The sequence below is a fragment of the Fukomys damarensis genome, unplaced genomic scaffold (genome assembly GCF_012274545.1).
Source record: "Fukomys damarensis isolate Sample0158 unplaced genomic scaffold, DMR_v1.0_HiC HiC_scaffold_2, whole genome shotgun sequence".
Taxonomy (NCBI): Eukaryota; Metazoa; Chordata; class Mammalia; order Rodentia; family Bathyergidae; genus Fukomys; species Fukomys damarensis.
Genome location: NW_022900914.1, coordinates 24,870,585 through 24,883,422, shown reverse-complemented (window position 1 = coordinate 24,883,422; position 12,838 = coordinate 24,870,585). Strand labels below are relative to the sequence as shown.

At 48.4% G+C, this 12,838-nt stretch overlaps 1 protein-coding gene and 1 non-coding gene across 4 annotated transcripts in view; both read right to left on the bottom strand.

Moving 5' to 3' along the window:
• The window catches only part of Prkce (protein kinase C epsilon), a 514,303-nt gene that overhangs the window by 172,222 nt on the left and 329,243 nt on the right, over positions 1-12,838 (bottom strand). For all 3 annotated transcript variants that reach the window (XM_010615763.3, XM_033763891.1, XM_010615765.3), the window contains one exon: positions 9,966-10,095. In XM_010615763.3, the coding sequence (XP_010614065.1) occupies positions 9,966-10,095 (130 nt within the window). The remainder of the gene's footprint in view (positions 1-9,965; positions 10,096-12,838) is intronic.
• On the bottom strand, positions 6,735-6,921 carry LOC117286705. The gene has a single exon (XR_004517837.1). It is a non-coding gene; the product is annotated as a U2 spliceosomal RNA (small nuclear RNA).

Genomic DNA, 12,838 nt, shown 5'->3' with positions numbered 1-12,838 from the left:
TTTTTTTTTTTTTTTTTTTTGTACCAGGGATTGAACTCGGGTCCTTGTGCTTGCAAAGCAGGCAGCGGAACCACTGAGCTAAATCCCCGGCCTTGTGATTAATATGCTTTAAGAGGTCCCACTTCTCCAAGATTTCTACCACCTTCTAATAGCACTAGACTGAAGACCTTTTAACACATGGGATTAGGGAAATCATTTAAGATCCAAACTATAGCATATAGTGTTATAGTACTTATATTCAAGTACCCCTTCTTTTTACTTAATGGGGGCCCCAATGTGTAAGTAGCAATGCTGGCAACTTTATCAGAGTGTATTGTTACAACTGTACTATTTTATTATTGGTTTTCACTGTTCATCTTTTACTATGCCCGATTTATAAATTAAACTTCCTCATAGGTGTATGTATGTATAAGGTTTGGTACTATCTATCATCTGTGGGGGATCTCAAACATCTGTTCTCAAACAAAGAAAAGTTTAGTGCAAGGAAGCTCATCAGATTTGAGAAGGGGCATTACATGACTATAAACAGGTAAATTCTCCAAGATGACATTACCCTTAGTGTGTGTACACCTAACAAGACAAGGTCAAGCTATATTACATAAAAACTGAAAAATAGACAATTCCTATTAGAGTTGGAGACCTCAATACACCTCTAAGTGAGATAAACAGCCAGTAGGCAGAACTTGAACTCAAGAGGAACACTAATCAGCAGGATATGATTTTATCTTCGGACTACTTCATCCAACAACAGCAGAATACATATTCTCTTCGAGCTCATACGGAACATCTACCAGATACACCACATTTTGGACCATAAAACACACCTGCAATTTAAGAGTAGGAAGAGGTGATAGCATGGCCTGCCCCATGCTACCCCAGGAGACAGCACCCCTGGTGACAACTGGATCCAAGCAATGCGGCTTGGGAAGCGGCTCTCCCCAGAGTAGCAGTGGCTCCAGAGCCACACATCCACCTGACCTCCAGCTCTTAGGGGCTGCTGGGCTGGTTTGAGCCACGGCCGCACACTATACTGTTCCAACAATGTGGCAATCTGCTAAAGGCCAAGCTATGGAAACAGTAGAAGGACCCGTGGTTGGCATGGGTTAGGAGGGAGTGGTGAATAGGCAGAGCACAGAGGAATTTAAAGGCAGGGACCTTATTCTGCATGACCCTATAATGGCAGATGTATGTCATGGCAACTTTGTCCAGTTTGTGGGTTACAAACACCAAGAGCAGGCCCTAATGTATGTAACTAAGGACTTTGGGTGCTACGTGTGGACATGGTGACCTAAGTTTATCAACTGTTAACACACATGTCAGTCTGCTGTAGGCTGCTGATGGCAGGCACGGTGAGCCTATGCACATGAGGCCAGGGTACATGAGACATCTCTGGACTCTGCTCAATTTTGTTCCATACTTAAGGAGGGAACACACAGGGCCCCTTCCCCACTTTGGAGGGCTCAGCTAAGCTGCTGAATTGAAGATGAGCAAGGGTGTAGGGGCAGGAGAGGGGCAGCCCAGTCAGGGCAGTGACTTCCTGATGAATGCATGGACACCTTCAAGCTGATCATATACTCCAGGCTAGAGCGCTCTGGAGGAATTCTCCACCCACTTCCCTTACTGAAAGCTGCCCTTTGACTCCTAACCTGCTCTGCCTACCAGCCCATGAAAGCCTTTATCCACCTCACACATACCTGTAATAATATAGTTGCTTGAACTGGGCATGGGGGTGCACACCTGTAATCCCAGCACTGAAGAGGCTAAGGTAGAAGGACTGCCAAGAGTTCGAGGCCAGCCTGGGCTACATAGTGAGTTCAAGGCCAGCCTATATTACACAGTGAGATTCTGTCTCAAAACAAACAAAAAGAAACAAATACCAACTCATCAGGAGGCTGAGGCAGGATGATCATAAGTTCAAGCTTAGCATGGGCAATTTAGTAAGACCCTGTCTCAAATCAAGACTAAGAGTGCAGTTCGGTTGTAGAGAGTGCTTGCCTAGCACAGCATAGATAACAACAACAAGAAGACAAAAATAAAGGGACCAAATTAAGAGAGAATTTCTTGGCGGGGCACATAACTTGTTCACATAATTTAACCACTGGCGCCCTCTGCTGTTGAAATGCCAGACCAGTCCATTCTGACGACTTAGGTTTGCAAAGTAAAAAATATTTTTAGAGTACTTTGCTTTTTATTTTTAAAAGTTCTGTTACTTCCCTAGAGGAACTATGTGCTTGTCTTAACAGGTTTTTAAATTTCCAATCACATGTCAGAGCGGACATAAGATAGTGGAAGTGCCTTGAAATGTCCAAACGGCTTAAGGGCAAAGCTGGCTGAGGACAAGGAACTCGAGAGGCTTCAGAGGGCAGAGGGAGCAGGGCTGACACCAGGAGGTGGGACTAGCTGACCAGAAGAGAGGCACGGAAATAACAGCTGGAGCCAAAAGAAACCTGGGATGCATTCACATGAATGTGGTCAAACTGGCCGTCTCGGTCTACCTCCTCTATTCTGTTGGAGAACACCAAAGCCAAAGGCCATGAGCCTTGGGCTGCCCTGGAAGGCGTCTTCCACGTGCCTGGTAATGGGCATGCGCATAGGTTTTACGTGGATGAAGCTGTAGGAAAAGAAACACAGTCCCTTCACCTGGACAGAGCACTCAGAAAAGGAATGGCCCTATTCCACTACTTCCTAGCTGGGTGTTTGCTAAGCACCTAGGATGTGCTGGGCGGGGTTGCAGCAGCAGCATGGTCCCAAGTCAGCTTGGGGGTGAGTGCACTGATCTTCATCTTCTACACTGAACGTTCTGCCATCCTCTGGAAAGACTTTGTTTCCATGTTCCTATCCTCAGATGAGATTAAAGGTATGATTGCTAGGTCAGCCTAGCAGGAATTCTAAAGCAAGGAGACTTTCTGAGGTCAAGGCCAAAGCCATTCCAAGGCAGATACTTGTTCTCTCTGTGCTCCGGAAGTTCTTTAGACTGAGGTAACTTAGTCCTTGAAGTGGGGCCAGGGCAACAGTTTGATTTCCTAGCACGTTACCATCGGCTGTGCTATGCTCAGAGATGGAACAGACAATGGTAAACAGGAAACGCTACACCTGTGCAGTGGAAGCTGGCAGAGGTGGGGAGGGATTAACCTGCAGAGGGGAGGAAGAGAGGTCAGAGGGGCAGTCCCTTGGGGGTCAGGCCAGGAACATCCCCTGGAAGTCGTGATCTCATTGGAACCATAACTCAATGCTTTCCAGAGCCCAGTCCTGGCCAATTGTCTGCTACTCGGCACTCCTCGTACAAAAACTATCTCTTCTGCCAACCCTCTGTGCACAATGGGGTGCATTGGTCAGGGCCCCTGGGACTGTCAAACACCACTGGAAAAGGTTCCAAGTCAGCCCAGACCCTCCTGGGGCAACAGCACTGAGCACTGAGCTGCTTCTCTCTCGTCCTCTGCCTATGACCTGGTCCTCACACCTTCCCTGTCTCCTCCCTCCAGGGTAGCTCAAGCGCCCTTTCCTGTGGAGCCTTTCTGGGTCATCCCAGTCTCACCAGCCTTTTTGATTATGTAAACCTGAAGAAGAATTATTTTGCAACTCTGGGCAGGTCATGTATACTCCCAGATAGAGTTTCCTCATCTGTGATCAACAAATGCTTCTCCTTTTACCAATTCCAATAATGACTCAGCAGACTCTACTACCCTGGAACTATGCACACTTATTCTTGATTCACTGTTTGACTTATTCATATTACTTAATGCATTGTAGGTCCAAATAGAGTACACATTTAGAAAGCTAAAATAATGTTGCATCTCCAAGTTCTCAATGATGTCCTGCACAAAGCCAGATGCCTCACTGTTCAGCATATTCTCTGTGGAGTATGACAGTTTGTATGTGGGCAGCATTAACAACCACTCTCAGACTGGAGCCCAGCAGGTAACAGGTAACTGAAATTCCAAACTCTAGACACAAGCTTTTGCGGAACATACAAAATTAAACGCCAATGAAATAAAGGCATAGTCAGCTCATATGGTTTATTTTAAAATAGACACACAATGAATAAAACCCTTATGTCATGGCTTCCTTATCCTATTCAAACATGAAAAAAAAGTGGGAGGCCTAGGCTTTGAAAATATGGTTGCTGGGAGCCTTTCTTCTGGAATTATTAGTGTATATGCATAAAGATGGGTATGAGGATATTTGTGGCAGCATAAATCAAAACAGTGGCAACACAGAACCAGCAAATGTCTATCAAGAAGGTGATGATTAAATAACCCAAGAAACCTCCATAATGGAGACTACTAAGTGTCACTAAGAAGAGTAGAATACAGACATCTCTGCACTGCCTTGGAAATGCTTTGAGACATACTGTAGGAAAAGAAAATTATAGAACACATGTAGGATCTATTTAGCACATATCTGTTGAGTACTAATGTGCCAGGTACTTTCTAGATGCCAGGGAAACAGCAGAGAACAATACACACACACACACACACACACACACACACACTCACACATCTCTGCCCTTATGAAGCTAATAGTTAGATGGGGAGAGAGAAAATAACACATAAGTAATATAAAACACTGGATGTGGTAAGTGCAAGGAAAAAGCATTGGAGGAAGATGAAGAAGAGGTGTTTTTGTTCCCCTCCCCTCTCCAGTACTGCAGCCTGAACAGGGGGGCTTTACGCTGAGCTACCTATGACCCACAGCATTTTAAAATTTTATATTTTGAGACATGGTCTCACTTAGTCACTAAATTACCCAGGCTGGGATGGAACTTGTGATCCTCCTGCCTCGGCCCCCCCAGAGTGCTGGGAAAACAGGTGTGCACCATGACACTGGCTCATAGCATCTGTCTTTAAAAGGCCGGTTGGGGAGACCTCACAGACACGGTGATCATATTTCGGGGTGGTGGGGCTACACATCTAGGTAGAGTGGGCAGCGCCTCAGATGGCCTTGCTGGCCCCTGACTCTTGAGTTCACTTTCTTACCCAACTCTCTCTGCAGAGCGTGAATGGACCGAGTGATTCTCTTCTGAGGACAGAAAATGCCAGAAATGATAGGATGCCTGTTCTGAGACTGGGTCTGTCCTTCGGGTATCCTCTTACTTTCTGGCCTGCTTGCTCTGCAGGATGGCGGCTGCCATGCTGCCAGCTGCCAAATGGAATGGAGGGGCCGGATGTGAGGCAGGGACCCAAGGCTGCCGGTGGCCACACGAGTGAGCTTCAAGTGGCTGCTCTTCACGCTGAGCTTCTCCAGCTTGGCCACAGCCTCACACACACCCCATGTCCTGAACTGCACCTCATTTCTCAGCCACATACTCAGCAAGTAAATACTGGGTGTTTCACACCAGTGTGTTTTGAGATAATTTGTTATGCAGCAATAGACACTAAAGCTTGTTTGCAAATACCCGTGTCTCCAATGTATACAAAAAGGCTTGAAAGGACCTACCAAAATTTTAGTAGCAGTTACGTCTGGAAATGGAAATAGAAAAAGAATATAAAGATACACTCTCTCTTTAAGTGTTGCTTGAATCTTTTACGGCAAGAATGCATTTATTTATTATCACTGGTACTCTTTTAATTCTAAAAATACAAATAAAAGTTGAAGTTATGACAAGGGGGCCTAGTTGTTTTAAAAACAGTAAAACACATTTTGAAAAATGATGACAATAAAAATCCTTTTTTACATTTCTAAATACTTAAATACTTTCATTGTCTCTCTGACTCTGGCTCCATCTCTCTCTCTGGACTGGGGCCTAAACCTGGGACACTCTGCCACTGAGCCACAGCTTAGCCCCTTTTATAAATGTAGTCTAACTTAATTTGAGACAAGGTCTTGCTAAATTTTCCAGATTGGGCCTGAACTTGCAAGTCTCTTGTCTCAGCTTCCCAAGAACTGGTGTTACATGGGTGCTCCATAGCCAGCTTTAAACTACTTATTTTTGTTTCTAGTACTGGGAATTGAACATAGCACTTCATAATAAGCTATATTTCTAACCCCCTTTTCTCATTTCATTTTAAATTTTGAGACATGGTCTAAGTTGCTAAATTGCCTAAGCTGAGCTAGAACTTACGATCCTCCTGCCTCAGCCTCCTGCAGTGCTGCGATTACAGGGATGCACCACACACTGGCTCAAAATATATTTTTTAAAGGAAGAAAGAGAAGAAGGAGGGAAAGAAAGAAGGGGCAGTGGAAGATCTTTCTTCATGGCTCCTCACAGCCGCCCTTGAGGTATGCAGCTAAGGTTTTAGTTTTTACTGCTCTTATTACACTCATCTCTGTATTCAGAAGGCAGGAGGCCAGCTGGGATGAAGCCAACCAGGCACAGAACAGCGCCAACTCCTGGCTTATGACTTCCACAGTGATTCCACCATCCTTCACGACTTTGTGGAGCACAAGCAGCACCCCAAGCCTTTGTCCACAGAGCAGTTAGGCAGATGAAGCTCAGATAGAGACAGGAGTCAGCAAGGCATTTCCAGGTCTTCCCTAGGCACACGCTCCTCCCCACCTCATGGAGAAGTGCAGACCACACAGAAGGTCACACTAGAGAGGGTGACACAAAACAGGGCTTCCACAGGGCAGGCTGCAAGCTGTGTAAGCATGGTCCGGCTGGCTCTCCTGTTGAACTGTCCTCTAGTGCCTGACAGCTCCAGGGCAGTGGTGCTCATGTAAGTCTGGGAGACAAACGGGGCTAGGGTGGGCCACATCTCCCTGTGATAACCCCGTCTGCTTTACTTATATTTTCAGTGGAGTGCAACCTTCCTGGAGACATTGCAATACCAGATCTATGCACAGAGTGGACACAGCAGGTTTCTGTTATCTTGTTGCTCAAAAAATCCATTTCACATAGTGTCTTCAGAGAGATGACAAATCAGATATTAATCTAGTAAGACCAGATACCACCTGACCTTAGCCAAGAGGCCGAGAAGCTATCCCATATCCTCTTCAGAGAAGGAAATGACAATCCTAAGGTGCAGGCATCTGTCTCTCCAGGGGCACAAACTCCCACTGTCAGCTGAGAAATACAACCCAGGGGGAAACAGGCCCCAGAGAACCTACTGCGCAGATGACAGCATGGTGCTGAGGGAAGGACAGCAGAAGTCAAGGATGCAAAGGGCTCAGATGCCCCAGAAACTTGGGATGCAAACATGCAAACCCTGGAACTCAGTTTCTAGATGTTAAACTTGGCTGAGGTGCTCAGACAGGCCCAGAGATGAGTCTGGAGAGGCTCAGACAGGACAAGTGCTAGAATCTCAGACAAGAGGAAGGAATGAGACATTCTGCCGGCTCTCTTGGTGCCAGGTTTTTGTCCTTGGCTAAGGAAGTCAGTTATCCAACAATTATGAGAGCGCTGTCCCAGGGCCTGACCCCTCCATGGTCAAGTGCAAGAAAGGATCACCCTGAGGACAAAGGCCAGCCCCACACAGGTCCCGGGCTGGAAGCGCACGCTCACATGGCCCAATCTATCCAGTTCCCCATTTCTCTGCCAGTCAATTGACGGTGGGCTCACATACCATATCACAATGCTTCCGTCACATCCGACCCCATATCCGACAGCTACAGCTCTTGAGAAATGTGTTTTTCTGAAAGTACGAGGACCTGTTCCCAGGAGTAGGCCTGGCACCAAAGCTGCAGCAGGGGCCAGCAGACTGAATGGTAAATCTGTACTCAGAACCCAAAGGAGCAGGGGAGCAGCCCAGGAGGACTGGCCAATGTGGCCAGCAGCAGTAAGAACCCCGCTGAGCTTCCTGAGCAGAAGAGTATAGGGCAGGTCCTGATCAGCGCCAGGCTGCCTAGGGCCTGGTGGGTCACTACATCTTGATCTAGTCATAGTTGCAGACCCAGGGTTAGATCTGGGCAACCACAGGCCCATGCTGGCCTCTTCCGGCCAGGACTTCTCTCTGAAGCATAACGGGCTTGCACAGCAAAGAAGACTTGAAGTCAGGAAATGGTGGAAGGAGATGAGTACCCTAAGCACTGAGCCCAAAGGATGCCATCTACTCCATGGCTGTAAATGCTACTCAGATGCTGACAAACCCACACTGAAATGCTTAGCCTAGCTTCTCCCCAGGTTTCAGTGAGCGTGTCCAACAACAGACAGTTCCGTGTCACTTCCCAGGGCCCCTCAAGTCAACACGACCCCAAATCAGTTCCACACCTTTGCCTCCAGGTCTGGCCCTCCATTGTGCTTTGGAAAAGTATGTCTCCTTAAGTCTCATGTGTTCAGAGGCGGGGCTTTCCCAAGGTGACTGGGTCACGGCAGTGCTACACTCATCCCTGGGTGAATCCGCCAATGGGTTCATGGCTGGCTGCACTGCTGGGAGGTGGGGTCTGTTGGGTACAAGTGGGTCATCACGTGTGAGACCTGGAAGGGTATTTTCTTGTCCCCAGCTCTGCCCTTCTCCCTTTGGCTGTCTTGGTTTCTCTCTGCTTTTGGCCACCACGAACTGGGTAAGCAGTTTTCTTTTGTCAAGTCTATGCTCTTTTTGCCTTGGAGACAGACAACTATGAATTGAAACCATGAACCAAATAAACCTTCTCGTCTTTAAATTGTGTATGTCACGCACATGATTCCAGTGATCAATATCTGACTAATACACCCTCCATCTCAGTGAATGTTTCAGTGTCCCCCAAGCTGGACCTGGTCCATCTGTCCCATAAATTACTCTTTATTTATTTATTTATTTATGGTACCAGAGATCGAACTCAGGACCTTGCACTTCTGAGGCAGGCGGCGGAACCACTGAGCTAAATCCCTGGTCCTCCTATCCAATATTTAAAAGATATTCTCTTCTTTATCCCTACTGCAGCCAGCACCTAATGTCACTTTCTGCTTGACCTATTTTAAAATGTTTCCACTATGAGAATTTATTAACATGTTCAATACAAATAATACAATACTGTTTTAAAATGATACCCATGCAATATTCTTGCCCAAGATGGAGTCTATTCTATGGCCAACCTGGACCAGCAAGTGCTGGACCCTCTATGCAAGCCCAATATGTCCCCACTTGCCACACAATGTGCTGCTGTTGGAGCCACTCAGCACCCTCAGCAGAGCAGACAGGTGACAGGTGGGAGAGGAACAGAGGTGGGAGCCTGCAACTCCAGGGTCAAGGCTCAAGTCTCACTGCTGATAATAAACTGTGTGATGTATGCAGCTGACTCGTCTCTGAGCCTCAGTTTGCTCCCCAGGAGTATGGGGACACTGTCGCCATGTCACGGCCCATGCAAGAACAGAAAGCAGTCTAATGAGACAGCATTCTAGCGTGCTTCCTTCCCCAGAGCAAGCTCTGAATGCTGGATCATGAGAGAAAAACCCCAGTTTGGATCTACTGCTTACTTCACAGCCTAACTCCAAAAATATTTCTTCCTTTCTACTCCAATGTATCTTTTCCTAGACTAGACATTTCTAGACTCATTTGTGTCCCACCTTGTTGACTATCTTAAGACACGGCTTCTACCTTCTCCTTCTCTGTTTCCCTCTCTACAGCCATTGTCATGGTCTCTGCCCACTTTTTTTTTTTTGGTTGGTTGGTTGGTTTGTTTTGAGACCAGATCTCAGTATACAGGCCAGGCCAGCTTCCACTTTCTATATCAGTAGGCTCCAGACCCTCCTGCCTCAGCCTCCCAAGTGTTTAGATTACAGGTATGCACCACCAGTGTGGCTTGCCTAGAGTTTTTTAAAAATGTATTATTTATTTATGTATGTATGTATTTTTCTGGTACTGGGGATTGATTTCAGGACCATGAGCTTCCCAGGCAGGTGTGGCACCTCTGAGCTACATCCGCAGCCCTTGCCTAGAGTTCTTAATAGAGATGCCCAGCAAGAAATGAGAGATTAATAAGGGCTTGTGCTCCAGCCAGTTCTAGAGCTTACTTTCTAGATTATGAAAACAGACCAAGACTTGTTACCAAGAAGAGAAAAAGGGAGCACGTGGGAGTGGGGGAAGAGAGGAGGGTGGGGAGCAACTCACCTTTACACTGCAAACCCTGCCGCAAGAGGCCCCACAGCAAGGAACCACAGTGATCACAGAAGGTGGGGACCTTGTAATTGTGGATCCCGAACTTGTGTGGCATGTTGACGCTGAACCGCTGGGATCCCACCTGCAGGGAGGGAAGACACAGTGTCAGCACCCATCTGGGTGCTCCCAGCTCCTCCTGGCCTGTGGCCTTATCCCAGTGGCCCTTACCCAGCTTCCTCCTCAGAAGGTGTGCGTGTCACTGCAGGACCCTGAAGGCCCCAGCCTGGCTCTGAAGGCTGCCTAGGAAACAGGGTGAATGCAGCCTCCCTGCAGGCCAAGCTATTGCCCCTGACACCCCTAACTCCTGGCCTGCTACACCAGTGTGGGCCAAGTTTGCCGCCCCCACCCCGGACTCCAGGCCTCAACACAATCATGACACACAGCCCATCGTGTGCACCTTGCACTTGGGCCACACATGGATAGCACTGTGCCTCTGAAGCTACTCTGTACATGGAGAACCCAGGCAAAGGGGCCTTTCCAGCTCAGGGGGACACAGGAGACTGTGAGGCAGCATGAGCCCAGAGCAGTGCTGCAGAGACTGGCTAACAGAGCAGAGCTTTAGGAATGCTAAGATATCAGTGCCCACCACAGGACACATACCAGCATCTCACCCCACACACACCATGGGGTAAGACTGTGTGGCCCTGGTCACTGCTGAGGAAAGGAAGGCACGGTGGGACTGAGAGACAAGCCTGCAAGCTGATGAGGGGCAGAGACAACTTCCGGCCCATGAGTCTGAATTCAGAGCTCAGGCCATTGAGCCACTCTACTGCCACTTGCTCATTACATTAAGGTAGCAGAGATAAGGTGGCAGGGTGGAAGAGAATGGATGTGGTGCCAGCCAGCCCTCCAGGAGTCAGATCTGTGGGTCTGGGTCTGCTACAAACCACCTTGAGGACTCAGGCCGGTTTCCTGGCTTCCCGGGGCCTGGGATTTCTCATCTGGCACATAGCAATGACACCCCTGTCCTATATAATATCACAGAAAAGTGAGTCAGCGAGATGACAGGGCTGGGTCCACCTGCCTGGGTCTTCTCCACCCCTCCACGGTGCCACTCTCCTCCTATGTGCAGTGGAGCAGCCACACGGCCAGGCAGGAAACCAGCACCTGCTCAGACTCCAGGATTAGGGGGAGGATGACTGTGCCTTGGCTCCTGCTTGAGTAACGAGCTCCCCATCACCTGCCCTGGGAATGACTGTCCCTCTACCAGCCCTGCTTAAACTGTGTGGGCTCAATACTGTCCTGCCTGTGTATAGGATGTCCAGGTTTACCGAGAACAACGGGAGCCACCACACTTTACCCTGGCAGCTTAGGTGTCTTCTGATCCCCCCAAGACAGGTGAGGTCACTGCCCACAGTCAAGTCCTACAGTCCTGTGAATGGCAGCAGATGTCCCAGTAACAGCCCCCAGGGATATGAAGAACAGCCTGAGGTGAGGCTGTCCTGGTTTCCAAGAAGTTCAGTGTGGGGCTGGGGACTGCTCTGTGTTACTTAGGAGGACCACTAAGGACTGTGATGTATTAAAACAGTGGGACGAAGACAGAGATCATGGGCCAGAGCCAGAGAGAGGGAGAAGAGGAAGACACAGACATGAAGGAGTGAGTGGGATTCATGGGGAGAACACAGAGAGGACAAAGGGAAGAAAGAGAGAATTGTAAGGCTCAAACAAGAACAAAAAGAAGGTGGGCTGGGGGTTTGGCTCAGTGGTTCCGCCCCCTGCCTCGCAAGAGCAAGGACCTGAGTTCGATCCCAGGTACAAGAACAAAAAGAAGGTGACACGGAAATGGAGCGTCCCTCGGTTACCACACCTAGAAATGCAGGTAGGAATGTGAATCCTCAGAGTCACACACAGACCTAAGACAGAACTAACTGCCAAGACACCAAGTGCATGTGATGGGAAGGGTCCAGGGAGTGCAGTGGCCGAGCAGCCTTTGACAAGACGGAGGACATCGGAAGTGTGGTGTTCGGAGCTGGAGGCACTTGTGGAAGGTACGTAGATTCACGTGTGCACGCCATGTCACACGGAAGGTGACTGCACAAAGGAATGAACCCAAAGGTTGGTTCCTGGCAGAAGGCACATCCATCACCATGACAAGCCTCAGGCAGCAGGAGATGGTGGCAAGCAGGGACATCAGGACAGGGAGTCAACTCTACGAAGCTAAGAAACCAGGGCCCCCTTCCTCACTGCGCGGCTGTGTATGTCCCTTGGGACATGAGCCTAACTCGGAAACATACTGCACTGGAGACTTTTCACTCTTCCGTCTTCCAGGAAACATGGAGACGTAGATCACAGACTCAGTGGGTGCCGGGTAGTTCACCTCTCAGCCCTCTGGCCTGCATGACATTGACTCTGGTGCGCTTTTCCCTCCCAGGAACTGAGGACAGGCTTTAGAAACCTGCAGAGGTTCCCAGATGACCAGCCTCGGGAGATCCTCGCAGGCAGGACTCATGTGTCCTTTCCTTCTGTGAGTCATGGCACAATGCTTGCCATCCAGGAGATGCCCAGGCAATAGTCAATGCCCACAGGCAGGAAGTCAGACAGCAGGCAAATTGTCTCTTCCTTTCATTCTCTCATTAGAGTAATTAAGTCAGGAAACTAGATGTGGGCTTGCACTTTTAATCAAGACAACAGACCTCCTGCAAACAACCGCTGTGCCCAGGGCTCAGCCAGCCCTTCAGGAGGACCAAAGGCTCAGTCTATGCTTTGCCCCTTGCTGCTTCCCAGAGATGGTATGGAAGCAAAAGGAAATAAGAGATGAGAAATGTTTTAGATTCAAAGATACAATGTGGTTAAATTACTCTGAAGAATTAGGCATACAGTCACCT